At 39.1% G+C, this 18,131-nt stretch overlaps 1 protein-coding gene across 2 annotated transcripts in view; it reads right to left on the reverse strand.

Annotated features, from left to right (window-relative positions):
* tpst1 (tyrosylprotein sulfotransferase 1) overlaps positions 1-15,997 on the reverse strand; it is a 35,836-nt gene extending 19,839 nt beyond the window's left edge. Inside the window, exons 1-2 of one of the 2 annotated variants that reach the window (XM_056756655.1) lie at positions 15,491-15,997; positions 6,830-7,840 (exon numbers count right to left, since the gene is read on the reverse strand). In XM_056756655.1, the coding sequence (XP_056612633.1) occupies positions 6,830-7,662 (833 nt within the window). In that variant the 5' untranslated portion in view covers positions 7,663-7,840; positions 15,491-15,997. The remainder of the gene's footprint in view (positions 1-6,829; positions 7,841-15,490) is intronic. The other variant, XM_056756656.1, reaches the window with a different exon arrangement.
* Between the last annotated feature and the right edge of the window lie 2,134 nt (positions 15,998-18,131).

Below are 18,131 nucleotides of genomic sequence, written 5' to 3' on the forward strand. Positions count from 1 at the left end.
TAAGATATCTTAAGTCGTAGCACATAGTCAACTTAAAAACTGTAGTTCAAAAGTGGTCTTTTAATCAAACTGGTGTTAAAAGTTATTTGAACTAAAATTATATAAAAAAACTGACTTAACATGGTTGTTTTTGTATTTTTCATAACTTAAAAAAAATCAAGTTATACAAAATATACAATAGAATTTGAAATTCAGTGAACATGGAGATTTTTAATGGACAATTAAGAGACCATTTCATTTAATTTTTTTCTGAATTTACTATTTATAGGCATGTGTTTAGGTAACATTATTATTTTTGTTTCATTCTGTAAACTACTAACAATATTTCTCATAGAAACAATCAATTTATTTAAAATATAAATTATTATTTGCATTTATTTGCAGAAAGTGAAAACTGGAGAAACCGGTTAAAATAACAGAAAACAAGCTCTGTATTTTTTCAGACCTCAATTACTGCAAAGAAGTACATATTCACTTTTAAGCAATACAACACTAATATTTCTACATATATTTAGGAAAAGCAAAATAAAATATAACCGTTTGTATGCGTCTTGTCATTCTGTCAGTCTTTTACATTGCTATTGGACGATTTTGTCACTCCTGATGTTTGATTTTGTGTTATTCAACAGACACTGGACTGGAATGGCCACAATACATCTAGAAATGCTGAATAAATGAATCTTTTAAATGGTCTCTTAAAATGTTCTGTGGTTATAAGTACCTTATAATGCTATAAGCAATGCCACTCATGCTATACAGCTCCTTTGTGGTCTCGGAGCTCTCCAAAGTTCGATATACATGCTATAGATGAGTATAAAGGACACTAAATATTTTTTCTAAAGAGAAGATGGGACGGAAAAATTAACAGACTTGCATGTATAGTAGAGCATGTGCTAACCACTAGACAACGGCGAATGAGACATCCCATGATAAAAAGCCTTCTTATATTTCCACGGAAGGTGAGTATCTTCAGTCTGTCCTCACCACCCACAGCCATAAAGCAACCGCTCCAAAGCCAACACAAATCAGTATGCTGTCTACAAGCGGCCGGTTCGGAGAGATGAAGGAGATAATTCAGCTTGGCTACTGATTGAGACATCCATTATTAAAGGCAGGACTTATATGACAGAAGACGCTACATATATCACCATGCTCTGCAGCTGACGGTTTAATTTTCATGTACAGAGGGATACAAACAAAAGGAGACGCAAACACTAGCAAGGTCCTTCTCGAAGAGCAGCTTAATGGTCTCTGTCAATTATTCATAGAGGGTGCTAGAGCTTTTTGCGTAGTGGTGTACTTTCTAAAGCTACTGAAGATAAGAGCTCTTAGCTATATCTGATGCCCATTCTAATGGTCAGGTCTCTGTAACCGCAAATAAAAAAATAGAGACCCAACAGAAACAGATGCAAAGAGAGCTTCTCCTCACCAGGTGTTGTTGGCCAAATGTAATGGACTTGTATCCATGCGTCTCCTCAAGGATGGAGAGCAGGGTTTTGTGTTTATCACCAGCCATTAGGCCCCACAGGCTCCCCATTGCGTAAAATCATATCAGAGCCTTCTCTGAAATGAGCAGTGAAGGTTTAATACCCCTCCAGGTCTGAAAAAAGATGGAGTCTTGAGCCAGCATGTTCGTCTGACTGCCTCTAAGGAGAGCAGAAGCGTCTATGTGCCCGAGTCCTGCAGGGTATCTATTGTATTCTGAGTCTAAGATGTGTTCTTGCATTTGAGTGCTACAACATTTATGTGTCAACAATTTACAAGCATCATAAATGTCAGTACCATATGTGTAAACAAACATTCTCAATTTTCTTTGTGGCATTAAATGCTTTATCAATACTGTATGAGCTGTAGCTGACACAGTTTGCAGGTTTAAACCCGTAACAACTGTCCCCCTGAGCAAAGTAAGATGCTCCAGGTGGACTGTAGACCACGTGGTAGATAAAGAGCATAAATTAAATGACGTTTTTTAGATTTTACTGTAGAGTAGAGTAAAGCATTGCAGCGTGATGTCCTAACATGAATGTATGACATTGCACAAAGTATATACTGCAAAAAGGGAATCTCTTTAATTAATGTTATTAAACCGAGGTACCTCACCCTTTCTAAGACATTTAAAATGTAACATGCTACGGTATGATGCTTACTTTGAAAACTCATTAAAATATTATAAGTTACACATCCATCCATCCATTTTCTACCGCTTATCCGAACTACCTCAGGTCACGGGGAGCCTGTGCCTATCTCAGGAGTCATCGGGCATCAAGGCAGGATACACCCTGGATGGAGTGCCAACCCATCGCAGGGCACACACACTCACTCATTCACTCACGCACTCACACCCTACGGACAATTTTTTCCAGAGATGCCAATCAACCTACCATGCATTTCTTTGGACCAGGGGAGGAAACCGGAGTACCCGGAGGAAACCCCCGAGGCACGGGGAGAACATGCAAACTCATAAGTTACACATAACCTATTTAATTTGTACTTATTTTCATTTTGGAGAGACTATTGACATTCATGGAGCACCACCTGCTGAAGACCCCAAGATTCAAAGTTGTTAAGAGTGAGCCTAGATGCATATGGGTAGTTTACAAACAAACAGTACACGTGAAGATAAATCTCTCTATTTTATAATGTAAATATAAATATGAATGATAAAAAAGAATATATAATTTATAGATTTTTTCTATATTGTTGCTGTCAAGACTGCTCTTTTCTCAATCCATCCATCCCTACCCCACTCTCTCTCAATCTATCTCCTGAGGACCAGGTTAGGCTCCTTTTAAAGCGTGAGGCAGAGCGGTACTGCTCACTTAGTGCACATTTAGGATGTTTAGAGATAACCAAAGCAGTCACCCAACCCTTCACAGAAACCACAAAAGCAAGAGACTCGGACACCAGAGGGCTCTCACTAGTTTAACAGAGCCTGGATGAAACTCCTGAGTGCTTACTGGAGCAGACACCACAGACAGAAAGAGCACTCAAGTCATGCCCTGGGACACATGCGCATTGGGATGTGACAAGAGTGAAGTACCTGTTGAAGTCACCGGAGATGCTCCGGTGGGATTTTTTGGATTGATTTGTAATCTTCATAAATCACAATGAGGCTGAAAAGCCTGAAACAGCAGTTTAAGGATTTATCAGTTTGATCATTTTTGGTCTTTTTCGCAGGGCCCTGTGAACAGGGACCGTTTTGTCAAAATTATCATCCGTGCACTAAATTTTCCCTTAAGTCTACCGCTAAATAACGTTCAATGTTAATTAACAATGCATTAAGGGAAATTACAGAATTGTGTTAAATATAAAATAATAGGTTGCCTCATTGCTTCTCTAACATCAGAGACTTTACATGAAAAAACTGGTCAGTCAGATTTCCATTAATTTACTCCTTTCATTTTACTTGGAAATGAATCAAATCATCTGGGCGTAACGCATCAGTCATCACACAAACATCCACTTGTCCATTCAGTGACTGTAATGATGTTATGTGTCGCTTCATTTTGTGGTTCTTAAAATAAAACACAGTGTTCATTACCTGAGGTGTTCTCAACTCATCCCTTTCCCTCTTCAAGACAGGCCATAAAAAGAAGCGCCTCTTTTATTGACCACAATCTATCCTCAAAGTGCTGCTTTTAACTCCCTGCCCTTTCAGCTTCCTTCCAAATGTTCTTAAGAAGATCATAAAAACAGCAGTCGCCAATAACGCTACATTATTGAAAGCATTTCTTAAAGGGACAGTTCACCCAAAAATGAAAATATGTCATCATTTACTCACCTTCGAGTTGTTTCAAATCTGTATCTATTTCTTTGTAGATAGACATTAATTTAAGGTCAAAAAGTTGCTCGTTATCGCTTTAAGAAATACAGTGAGAACATAATCCATAAAATGTTGTTCAAAACTTGTATATGACTGAATATACAATGGAAGTCAGTGAGATACGATGTTGTTACCAACATTTTTTCAAATATCTAGGCAGAAGAAAGAAAATCATACAGGTTCGGTTAGGCATAACCGAGTAAATGATCTTGAGAATTAGCATTATTTGTGAGCTATCCCTTTAAAAGTATATATTTTTATCATGAATAGAGTACATCTTTTACCATGCTCTAGAATATTTGATAATGTAGAAATTGTGAGTAGAAGGGTCTTTAAATATGGTTGCGTTAACTGGGGGACGGCACTCAAAAACATTGACATCCCCCGAAGCTTTAAAAGTATAGCATTGTATTTTTATAGTAATAAGAAGCATTGAACGAACGGAGGCTGTGGTAGGTCGCAAGAAATTTGTAGCACGCACATCATTTTCGAAGAGACAGGCCAGACACACTTAGACAAACCACGGGAGGTAGACGGGATCCAAAATAAATATTAAAGCAAAATTGTGTGGGCCTCCTCGGACCATAAGCTTTTCATTAAAAACTCTCTGTTCAATTCTAAAAATGGCAACCTGACAGAAGCCAAATTCCTTCAGGGGATTTTTAGGGGCTTGACTGATTCATGTGTCAATGGCGTGTGACCCCGTTGTGTTTTTCGAGACTTCACTGACTTTCTATAGGCCACATGTAAAACACTCGAGTCACAAACCGTGCAATTAATTAAACAATATATAACAAATGTGGGAACAAATGCATCTATTTGTTCTATTGGAAATAGAAAGTGTCGTTCAGGTTCCAACTTGTTATTGGAGCAGGAATGTTGTCTTTGTACTCTGCCCTAATGCCCGGTGTGTTCACTGTGTATAAGTACTGAGTAGTGACTAGACTCTGAAGTGTTTTAAAAGCTGCAACACAGCACACTGCGGTAAAAGTGGTCTTGTAAACACAACTGCTATCTATGAATCAAGTTCCTATTTGACAGAATGGAAAGAAATGCACCAGTAAGGATTTTAACACGCATACATTTGCAGTTTGAGATAATGAGATTAACCCACACACATCTTTGCAAATACAAACAGGTACACAAATTTACATGAACACAACAAGAATGTTTAAAGGCATCAATTGTTTAAGACTTCAAACCTGTCTTAATACAACTGGTGACATTAAGGAGATAACACAAATGAACAGAGCTCAAATTATCCAATTAAGTTTGTAAAACCAGAAAATCGATTTTGAAAAGAAGTGTTCAACATTTTCAGGATTATACAAAAAATGATTATGGTTAGAAAAGAATCTTAGCTGACTTTCAATTAAAATTTTTGATTGTAATAATTATGAAAACCCAATTATCAAGGTAAAATTAGTACTGTGCTGCATTCCACTTCACAATGGTGGTCTAATTATCTTGTGTTATAAATCAACAGCGCACATCTTTACATTACAGTGGTGCAATAAACTCCCTTTGAGCCATTTTAAAGGTGCTGTGTGTAATTTTTTAGCGGCATCTAGCGGTGAGGTTGCAAATTGCAACCAACGGCTCACTCCACCCCTCCTCTTCAAAGCACTATGGAAGCTGACAAAGAACTAAGATATTGTAATGTTTTTGCTTCTTACCCGCTAGATGTGAGATGAGATATTTATGAAATGCGCTCTGTGAAGCAGTTGGTCAGTTTAGGGCAACTGTAGAAACAACATGGTGACTTGTCAACAATAAGTTTGTACAGTAGGTAGTCAAGCAGAATGCCTACTACCGGCACGTTGAGTGCCGTCGATAGGGAAGGGGGGCAGGTAGAAAACATTTACATGTGAAACTACTTCGCAAATTTTGTGAGCACTGAACGGAGAGGCGCATGCCCCAGATATTTCGCCTTTAATTTTGGCCTATTGTATTCTTTTGACTGAAACCGATACTGCCATTTCGGCCGAAAATGTTCGGCAATCGAAATTTTGGTACATCACTAGAGAATATCTCATTCTACGGTAATAAAAACATTATGCATTATTATGTAAGGCCTTTGGGGGCACGGTGGCTTAGTGGTTAGCACGTTCGCATCACACCTTCAGAGTTGGGGGTTCGATTCCCGCCTCCGACTTGTGTGTGTGGAGTTTGCATGTTCTCCCCGTGCCTCGGGGGTTTCCTCCGGGTACTCCGGTTTCCTCCCCTGGTCCAAAGACATGCATGGTAGGTTGATTGGCATCTCTGGAAAAATTGTCCGTAGGGTGTGAGTGCGTGAGTGAATGAGTGAGTGTGTGTGCCCTGCGATGGGTTGGCACTCCATCCAGGGTGTATCCTGCCTTGATGCCCGATGACTCCTGAGATAGGCGCAGGCTCCCCGTGACCCGAGGTAGTTCGGATAAAGCGGTAGAAAATGGATGGATGGATGTAAGGCCTTTATCCACCTCTAAAGACATCATTATGTACAGTATATTTTATTGCATTTCTGTCAATAGATCCTCCAAAAACCTACACACTGGACCTTTAACTGCAGTTAATGTAATTCATTTTTATTTATAATCTATTTAAACGACTTTATTCTATCTTTTATTGGGGTTTTTTGTTGAATCTAGTGTTTAAAAGACATATTTATTTATTTTAATTCCATAATTAAATGTTCTTCAAGTCATTGAAAAATCATATTAAATAATTCTGATCTAAATATTGGCCAAAACAGGGTTTACGATTTTTGGCACAATAGCCCTATGGTTAGATTTAGGGTTCAATATTTATATTTTTTTGCAAACCAGACAATAAGCATGATACACAAGTTGATATCTTTTACAACTTTGGAATCCAAACTGGGAATCAATAAGAATCGATAAGCAAAATCGCTAAAAGTCAAACGATCCACAGACACTGACTGACCCAATGTACTTAAGGAAACATCCTGTGGTCCCTTAAGCTACGATACACAACCAAAAATATCCACAGGTAATTGGCACTTACTTTGAGAGTGAAACGCCTCCTGCTTTCCCGATGAGCTCCTCGTGGTGCAGTACTGCATCATTCCAAGGAATGTCCAGGAATTTCAGAAGCGTCCTCATCCACCTTTCTGGGTGAAGGACGAGCTGTTCGTAGTGCACAGGTAGGCACTTGTCAGCTGCCTCTAGGCATTGTGTGTACATTGTCTCTATAGCCCGGTTCCACTTTGTTAGGCAGTCCCGATAGCTACTCAGGTCAAACCCTGCTATGGTGACCTTGCGGGAGATCATAGAGTGAACGGAGGCCCTGCCGTCACGTATCATGAGGAGGAACTTAGCGTGGGGGAAGATCTTAGCCAGATAGGTAAGTGATTTAAGGGCAAAGGGGTCTTTATTACACAGATAAGTGGCTGGCTCCCCGTGCTTTACTATTATCTCAAGAAGAAACGCCTGCATGGCTGAGTCCAAGACCTCGTCTGTTACTCCAGCTTCATCTAGACGCATCTTTTCCCGGCCGGAGCGGCTCCACATCTGCTTCATGGCCAGAATGCGAGGGATGACGCGTGTCTCCTCCCCGCAGCGTACGTCGGGATGTGCGTCCAGCATGGCCCGCATAAGAGTGGTCCCGCTGCGAGGGACGCCACCGATAAAAATAAGTGGCATGTCTTTATTGTAAATAAAAGGGTTACTGAGGTTCTGACCTGTACGTAGAGTCGTGCGCAAGCTGCTCAGTAGCGGCTGGCTGCGTTCCTCAATCCGGTGGTGGCACTCCATGGCGTGCCTACCCAGGTAAAAGACTGTGACAGAGCTGATGACCAAGCAGGCCACCAGTAAGTTTTGCTTCAGCTTGCCGATCATCTCAGATGCGAGTGAGTTGGCCGATTGAGGAGCCAAGGGAAGGGATCAGAAAAAGGAGGTGATAGGGCGAGGTGTGGGGTAAATTGAACACCTGATGCTCAGGACTGGCCGGGATGGATCGAGGAGAGGCTGGGATCTGCTGTGCGCAGCACTCGTGGAGTTCCTGACTCCATCAGGCCTGAAACATGCAAAAGAAAATAAATATACATTTAACATATAATAACAGCATTTGTACAAGCTAGACTCATCTATCGCTCAAAGGCATAGCTGCAAAAAATAAATCGGTCAGCGAGGACAAGAAGTATCAGACTTCAACATATTGGACAATAAGCACAATTGGATTTTATAAAGATACATGCGGTAGACATACAGTATGAAATCAGAGAGCGATCTGGTCAGATATCTTAAGCTTGACTCATGTTTCTTCCCACTCTCAATGTGCATAAGGCTCATCTCTGCCAGCAACATGATGTATGACCTTGCAGTCTTTAATCTGCACTGAGCGCCACACAATTTCAAAGAGTGGGCGGGCGACTTGACAAAACATAAAACTTGACCACAATGTTTTGGTTCTGGCGCGTTGGGTTTGTTGCGAGGTTTTCCCTGTGCTAGTCTCTGACCAAAGAGACGATCGGTATAGCAGCCCTGCAGCCAAACAAGGCAGACCTCTGCGAAACATGATGTAAACTGGGTGTTTACATTCTCTAAACACGACGTGAATGAGGCTTGTCTGCACAAAACCCGGCGTCACAATGCTCTAAATGCTAATTTTGTAATGCATTGAGCAGTTGCTGGGAGATTTGATTGCCTTCTAGGCGTTTGACTTGATATGTTAACTGTCAAAATGAAAACCTCTTCTCAGCAGGTCGCACAATGATTTGCTTGTGGCAAAACTGTAAAATGTAATACTGTACTTTATTGCAATCCATAACCCTGAGCACAACCTATTGTCTTTGTGAGCTGTAATTGTTTCTTTAACTTGTTTACTTTACCTCTCTGTGCTGCAAATCTAAAATGCTATTATAACCGTTACAATAATTATGTTATAATACATATATACAGATGGGCTAATTCTCATAACAGTTTAAAAACAAGTACAAGGTTAACAACAGCTCTCATTACCTGACTAAATAGGTCTCATCAAGGGAACAAAATGTGTATGGGTGCCTAAGAGACTTAACAGGCCTCTACAGAATGGGACCCTCTCAAACCATTTAAAAGAGGCCGGTTAACACAATGACCCACCTGGGATCCCGGCCAATAATGTTCCTTGAGATACCTGAACAGACTTTGTATCACTGGGATTCTATTTCAGGATGCTGGTGGTGGTAAAGTGACCCTTAATTGACAAAACTCTTCATCTGTGTCCAGATAAAGGAGATTAGATAGGATCACGGTTATTCATTACTGTCAAGACATTCTTAGAGAACTGATATTACGTTACACTGCAACCTACATTATATAAAAACAGATTCTGTGGACCTAATTACCATTACACAAGCACTTGAACAAATACTCAGATGACACTGAAATGTCTACTGAGCTGCAGATAACAAATATTGAACTTTAGTGATGGACCTAAAGATAGAGATAGATCTGTGCTACAAGTTGAATGACTGTGAACATACATCTTTGCAAAAATGAAAGAAACACACGCGAGACCTAACTGTGAAACAACAAGGCTGAAAAACATTGTTTATTTCACATCAAGTTAAATAGAGAGAGATTGAACAAGCGATTTCTATTTAGAGGTGTCTAACAGCTCAGATGTACTCAAGGACGTCAACTCCTCCAAACACGTCACAATTATTGAGCAAACTGATCCCCGCCACACACATATACACACAAACACACTTTCATGGTCATTTGAAGAAGTATTCTAATCCAAAGAACAATGTCACATTGTCTCAGCACACTACAATCTCAAACTAAAAGACTTGTTTTTTTTCCCGCTTTAATCTTATTTCATAAGATTTTATACACATCAGTAATATTTACATTTTTGCATAATTTGACAGAATATAACAGCATTGAAAAAGACACTCAAAACAGTTTTACTTTGTTGAGTACCTTAAAGACGACGTATTTTTGTAGGCCAACTCGGAAGTAAGCGCCACACTGGTTCCTTCAACTGAAAGCCTATGCATTTTTTTCCATAGACGTTTGAAAGATCGCAAAAAATAAGACAAAACGTGTAAACAACATAAACCTTTGTTAATCAAGATAATCTTTACAGATTAATACAACATTTGCTAGTTTTGAAGCCTAAATGCAACCGCCAGAAGAAAAAAAGCGAACACCAGGCTATAAACAGACTACACTGCGGCAGCTTGATATCTGCGTCACACCACCAAGCCTATTTTTTTATTTTATTAGGGTGCATTCATATTTGCATTTCGGTTATTTTGGTCCGGACCAAAAAATGTTGAACCAAACAAGAAGAGATACCGAATTTAACAGATTGTGTACCTATAGCCTAACGTGTGAAGTCGCTAATGTGATTGGACAGCTTTTATGAATTATATTTTAAAACTTATCGGACATTCAAAACAATGCTGTGGTCTGTGTTTTGTTATGCTCAGTGTATGCCTGCGGATATGATGGTATTTTTATCAAGTCTAAAAACATGTTCCCTGATAAGTAATTACTCCGTGAATGATTCCACATCCAAGTTTTTAGAGATCTGTTGGTGCATTATTTGTGAGACGTCTATTATCTACGCCAAAGTCACTTTTAGCAACTTGTTAGCAACTGCCATTTTTAAGACACATAACGAATTTAAAAAAAATCATGAGCTGGGGTGCATTATGTCTTAAATTAAAACATGAAAATATTTATAGTATTTTTAACCTCAGATCTTATTTTAGGCAGTTTACCAAAAATAAACTTTGAGGCCATGGAACCGTAAGTGCTAAAATGCTAATTCGCTTCTGGGATTTGCTAACAAAAAACTTTTAAATCTCGGAGTTATTCTATACAGTTCATACACATCTTATATATCATATCAGACATCATTTTCCCAAACTAGTGTATTCATTGGTAAAGAAGTAAACTAATCACACTGATCTGACTAACAGCATCAAACTCAACTGTTGTTGTTTGTCGTATCACTGTAAAACCCCTGTTTATGTTTGCAGTTTTTTGGGCTGAAGATGTCAACCGTTGGACTGTAAAATATCGAGTGCACTAAAGATATTGAGTGACCCCAACTAAATCATATTTTAGTGCTTTTTCAAAAGTTTACAGAGATGAAACATAGGCAGAAATACACTAAGGATGCACACATCAAATCCTTTCTTTTTTGCTATTCTTCAAAATAATACAGACTTTTGTAACACAACAGAGTACAATTAGTTGCTGTTGCCTTTCTGTCTTTATTCCTGACATGAATAAACCAACAATGTTAGTCCTGACATCAAACTTATGTCTTAATCATCCGCTGATATAAATTTCAGAGCTGCCCTTGTTAAATGGCAACATCCCGAGAAAACGCATCAGCCACCTCTGATATGCGAGGAACTTAAAGCTCTCTTTCAAGGTCTGTGCAGATTTACTCTGATGGAATGAGGCCTTGTTTCTGATGGATTCCTTTGCCACAGGCTGTTAGTGCTGACAGATGGTAACCAGGACTTCCACTCCCAGAATCCTCAGTGTAATGGATGAAGCCCCCCACAAGATAAGGAACATCTTCGCTAAAATGTGTCACAGGATGAGTCACGGTTTCAACCGTATACCGCAGCTTGACAACAATCGTTCCTACGTTAGAGACCCGCTACTATTTATTCCATTGTGTAGATGCAGATCTCAATAGTAGCTAACACATAAACTGAGTGGGATGTTGTGGGGTTTAGAGGAAGTCTCATGAGAGGCTTACATCCCTAAGCATAAGGTACAAACTGAAAAAATTGATAGGCATGATTCCAGGCGTGTCATACACATGCATTTTAAAGTTAGAGTGCAATGATGTACAATTAAAACCAGCATCCTCTCTAGATGTAGATGAGGCCACACCACAGAAAAACTGTGTCTCTGATTTATAACTGTGGTTAACAATGTTTGGTCTCGCGTTTCACGTCTGTGAAAGTGAAATCAAGAAGGTGTTGGTATTAAATTAATAGAGCTTCCACACTTCTGTTATAGATATCCTCCATTGGATCTGCCATTGATCTGTTTGGGAATCCTCTGTAGACCAGTGCTGAAACCAGACAACTGCAACACTTAATAATGAGAAGAGCTTGAAAAGGACATGAGGGGGGTCTCGCTATACTTCAACAATCTTCTGAAATCTGGGTCATCTGGAATGAGGAATGTAAAATAGCATTGGGCTCCTTCTTGTCTTCGGTATTTCTTGCCAAACGAAAGCTGAAATCCCCAAATCTGCAATTCATTGTGCGTTCCTCTAACTTCAGCTATGAACGAAAATGTGCTGGAAGGTGAAAAAACATTTCACGTGGATCTCATAAAATACGGAGTCATTTTTTGAAAGACAGAAGATATCAAGGTTTTGATGAAGGCTTTTGTATGGTTAATGCCGACATTGAACGTTGGACTAGTCGAAATCTGACTATTTTGAGATTGTAATGTCATTTCTTGTCATCGTTTATATTTCAAGCTGCTGTTAGATCTCATCCTCCATACCTTTCATATGCACGATCAGATCTCTGCACCCTTGCATGAGCAATGCAGGTGAGAGAGATTGCGCCAGACTTGAGCGGACCACAAAATTACAGACTGAAATAAGGGTCAAAAGAAAATTTAATTTGTTACGGGTAGATTAACGGATGATGTGAGCTTCACTGCTTTACTCCAATTGGTTGTCATTTGCGAAAGTAGCTCATCTTTTGCATAAAGTTCAACAATTCTCAACTTTTGTCGCTTCACTCCCGTTGCTGGACACACCCACTTACAGTTGCCAATGGTCACTGTCGTTTATGTCGCCGGAAGTCGACGGCTCTCAATTGAAATGAATGAGATCACGCCGCTTTGTCGCTGCTAGCTTCTGAATGTCTGAATGGGGCTTTACGGTTGACATTTTATTCAGTCATTCCGCCCAGACCTACCTCCCAGCATCCAAGCATCTATGAGATCCACCCATATGACTTTCATTAAAGGGATATTTCCCCCCAAAAATTACTCAACATTAGGTTGTTCCAAACCTTTATACATTTCTTTATTCTGTTGAACACAAAGGAAGATATTTGTAAGAATCTTAGCAACTAACATTTCTGTGGCACCATTGACTAAAATGGTTTGTTTTCCTATATTCTTTAAAAAGTTTTCTTTTGTGGTCAACAGAACCAAAAAATGATAAAGTATTTATTTCTACTACAGTAGTCATGGTGCCCCAAAAATCTCAGTTGCTAACTTAACTTTCTTTGAAATATCTTTCTTTGTGTTCAAACAAAGAAAGACATCTTAATGGGTTTGGATTGGAACAACCTGAGGCTGGGTAATTTATGAGATTTTTCATCTTTGGGTGAGCTATCCCTTTAAAGTTTGTAAATACTTTTGTCGGACGTATGCAACATACAATGTGCTTTAATCGGCACTGCCAATAGGTAAACGCACATCAGCTGAACACTTAATAATAAATCGTTTATTTAAACAAAAGATAAAATAAATGTATATATCGTTGGGCTGGGCGATAAATATCGCATTCACGCTAATTATACATGTCTAAAGCGATTCAGAAATCGATTTGAGGTTTTATGCACAGCGCTGCGGCTAAAGAGGTTCAATCTGGTCCACCTCATCAGAACCCTTCAGTAAAGACACCTCTGAAAATGAAATCTAGCACCTGTGGTTGAACAAGCGGTAGATAGCAGGATACATCTCATTTTAGACATATGGGCTTTTTGTTCAGAGAGTGGGATGAAGATGAAAAACGTTGCTGCAGAAAGCACTCGAAGAAGCACACAATCGTTCTTGGGTTTGACAGGCGTGTGTCAATGCCGTTTCACAAAAAATACAAAGGAGGCTCTTGGATCCCGCGTCAGTCCTTTTGTAACAGTCCTGCGACTCCACCCATGTTCTTCCTACAGTATGGCCTTACCGGTTTGGGTTTAATGAAGCCATTTTAACTTCTACCAAACAGCTAAAACGGGTTCAAGTACACAGTCATAGAGATGTTTCACTTACAAAAAGAAAAAAATCTGCCAACCATTAACTAAATATAATTCTTTGATCAAAGCCGTAACAAAGACAGGCACATTTCTCTCATTCCAGCAGCAATTTCAAAGAAACAAAGCATGTAAACCACAGTGCATTATGCCACTCAATAATCTGTGAACGTCTTATTTCTTGCGACCTCCAACCCTAAGCCATTCTCTAGAAAGCATTTTAAGATCATGTTTCTTCATTCACATTCTGACAGCAATATTTCTCATTTTCTAGAGAGGCTTTTAGGTTCTTGAATGAATTTAATGCGACAGCAAAGAAATTGTGTATCTTACATCGGTCTCCAATTTGATAGAACCTAATCTAAGATTCAAATGCATGATTTATCAAGGGTTTACGAAGTCGTGTCACAGACCTAAAAGTGCCAATTCATCCAGTTTTCAAGCTCAAAGCCTAATTTTGTACTTTCTCGTTAATTTACGCTTCAAAACCACAAATGCATTTGAAGTAAACAATCTCCATATCTAGTGACTGTGTCAGTACTGTCTCCACTGGTGGATTAAAACTATATGTGGTTAATAGAATGTTGGCTGTTAAACCGGCAAAGATCGCCACAGGAAGGATTTGCCTTATCCACATGTTGAAAGTCCATAATACACTTCTCTGTACACAATTGTGATTGCATACAGACAAATCAATATGCAAGTACTATAGGGCTCCCTTGTGCAACAACTAGTGAAGTTAGTATTACGGAGAGGAGCAGCACAATCTTCATCTGTTGATGTATAAGCAAAAAAAATCAACCAAAAATGAATGTAAACACGAAGACTAAAGAGCACAATGGCAAACCTTTCTCCCTCGAACTCTGCCAATATCAGGATAAGACATGTAAAGATATCAAGAGTAATTTATGGGTGCATGTTTTAAACTACATGAGATGTGCAATGCAAATGAGTAAACATGTGATTCATGCCGATGAAGCCTATGTGGAACATATGTTCATCGTGTTCTTCCAAAAATAAGACCAGAACTCACTTTAAAGTATTTCTGGTTAGCCTAATGCTTGTCCCCAAAATATTAGTAAAAGGTATTTCTAATGTCCAAAATGATCTTTTCAATCTCAAGGGTCTGGCCATAAATTATGAATTTGGGATGAGGTAATTACAAGCCCATGAATGGACATCTACTACATGGACGTAAATACTATCACTTGTCAATTCGCATAATATATATATATATATATATATATATATATATATATATATATATATATATATGACGCTGACGCATACATATTAATTCTGCTTTACATAACCAGCAGTTACAGTAATAGGCAATGAAGTGTTTCCACACTTCAAAACAGTTAAACATTGTCTTGAGATGTATCGCTCCGTGTCGGAGTGTCTTTACCACAGTACGTTTGACATATCGCGGTTTGATATGGCCACGGAGGATGAATGTCACTGACAGCTCGCCTTTCGTCCCATACACGCGCAGTTGAATTCAAGCGATGGCACGTGCCTGCATCATTTTTTTCCACATTAAAAACACACGAGACGCAAAGCAAACCTTCAAAGCCTCCACTCGTAAGGGTGGACTGAAAATGAAGAAGGGTGCTTTGAAGAAAACCGAGATACAGCCAACACCGTTAATGCAAACGGGCTACAATGCAGAAACACTTTTTTTGATCACGATGTGTAAAGGAACGTACCTGGCGTGCTGGATCCGTCACAACAGACGAGCAGTGGATCAGACGAGAAGTGTTTCCAGCCGAGCGAGAATACAAAGACGCGCCGATCCGTTCACACTGCTCCATTCACCGCTTAAAAATGCGACAATGTGGACCAGACGATGCTCCGCTTACCACAACTATATCACATCGAACGCTCGTCACCTTCGGTGGGTTGCCAGATGCTCGCTGCAAATCCGTTTTTGTAACTATACCATTATTTCGTTATTTTTCTGTGCTTTGTGGAAGAGCATCGCAAATATATTTATTCAAATTATGTTTTGTTTTTGGTTTTACAAGACCAAAGTAAAAAAGTTAAAAAATTCGGTCGATTATCCAAACCGTGTCCGGTGCGATTCGCGCGGCGCTTATTACTCAACCAGGCAACACCGTGGCTAGTTGAGGGGCTGAAGAAAACATTTTAATAGCAACAATCTGAATGGTCCAAAGACCGCTAGACGCGATTGTGTTGACGTCGACTATTGGTTAAATCAAGCTGTGGGCTTTTACGCCACCCTCTGTGGTTATGTGTTGCGAGACTGTCGATGTGTTCCTGACGGGATAAATCGCCCTTCGAAGGGAACTTCGTGAAGGGGACAACGCGCAAAACGTGCTCATAATAAAGAGAAAATGACGTTGTTTTATTGTTAATTTTGCCAAGTGAATTTTAAACGGACACATTAAGAGAAACACTTTTTCCCTCTAGCGTTTACAAATCAAGAGCTGTACTATTCGAAGGGAGTAGGGCATAGGGATGATCACTTCGTAATGGGACGCAGGGTGTACCAAGTTGTTGCAGGGTTCTTAAAGGGACATTGCTTACTAAAAACCACAGCTGTTGGCTGAGAAGTTGTGCTGTTCTTTTTAAGAAAGCAGCGTTATTTTTTTTAATACATTTCTTTAAGAAAGCAACGTTTCGAAAAATAAATTGTTGACATTTGTTATTACACAAATCATTGTTTACAACAAGATGACAACAAAATCTATTTTATTATCAATTTTATTTTAGAGTCATATTTATGAAATATTACATGTCTAGTGGATAAAAGTTTACTTTTTGTATTATGGTGGAAGTTGATCTGTAATATTGCTTTTCTCTCCTCATGCCTTTACATACTAAGGTAACCGAAGATAAGATAATTTTGATTTACAATTCGTGTTGCTACACCATTGAGTATAGATGTCACTTCAAAATGGATCATGATCATGGTGCATTTTTTTCATATTCGGACTGTGGTTCTTGTAAAGAAGTGTATATGTTATTGTAAATCACATTATACTCCAAAAGAAAGCTGGGCTATTTTCAACCCAGCACTGGGTCTAAATTAACCTATGCTGTGTTGCTAGGTGAAATATAAAAAAATTCTAAATAATTTAACCCAGTTGTTGAGTTTGTCCCTATTTGACCCAGCGCAGGTTTAAAAATAACCCAGTGTATAATAGCAGGTTGTAAAAATAAGAGAAGAGTAGACCTTGCTCATTCAGACATCTATGAACAGGATTTAAACAAGCTTTCATCAAGCTTACTCTTAAAACTGTAAATTTCAACTCTGACACAAGATCACAAGTGATTTCTCCATATGTCCACACGAGAAGGAAGTTGTCAATTTTGAAGTTGATGAAAAATGAATTCTCATCATTCTTGTTAGTAAGTTGACAAGCAAACAAAAGTCACTAAGTCTCCTGGGGACAGTTGTTCCTTGTCTGTAGCTCCGGCGATTCAAATATCACCTGTGCATTACAAAAAATATGACCGGCTACTCAATGACTAACAAGCAGGAGGGTCAGTTATGGCATCTCAAACAATATGTCCCTGGAGAGAGGAATGGATGGTGCTGAGAAAGCACACCAAAGTGTGGGAACAGATGGGTCCTGGGAGAATGGCAGGATATCACAGCCTGTGTGGTGCAACACAGTGTGTGACCGTATGGGCCTGTTTAAATCTACAGTGGGACAGGCGGAAGGGCAGAGGGAAAAAAGACACTGCGGAGTGTGAACACTTCCTCTGGCTTTAAGGAGAGGACTGCTTCAATGGATAGTCAATGTGTCCTGCACGGAATTAAATCTGAAGAACGGTACTACCCGTTGACTGCATTGGTTTTGTGTCCTTACAAGTTGAAGTGACGGGATACGCTGAGGTCACCAACATTCTTCAAAATACTTTCTTTTATTTTCTGCAAAAGAAAGTACATTATACAGGTTTGACAACACAACATCACATACACGCTATAAAATCTATATGAAACTGCATGTTCTACAGCACTTTTCTAATGTGACTTATTCAATGAGAAAAAGTGATCTTGATATCAAATAAATCAAGTAAATTTGGTTTGTCGCTTTACAATACAATAAGTTGAGGGTAACATCAATATGAAAAATATTATGATACAATACTAATTCATTAACAACGAGCAGTACTTGTTTATTTATTTATGAATTACATTCCCTCTATTTTGTGATAAGTTGTGCTATTAAGAGTTATAGGTTGTTAACATCAATACTAAAGTGTCAGTCCCATTTAAATCAGAGTGAGATCACAATTAAAGCACCTTTATCACAAATAAAGGTGCTGCATGATGACATAGAAAAACATTTTTTGTCTACATTGGTTCCATGAAGAAAC

This window comes from Triplophysa dalaica, chromosome 9, assembly GCF_015846415.1.
Source record: "Triplophysa dalaica isolate WHDGS20190420 chromosome 9, ASM1584641v1, whole genome shotgun sequence".
Classification (NCBI taxonomy): Eukaryota; Metazoa; Chordata; class Actinopteri; order Cypriniformes; family Nemacheilidae; genus Triplophysa; species Triplophysa dalaica.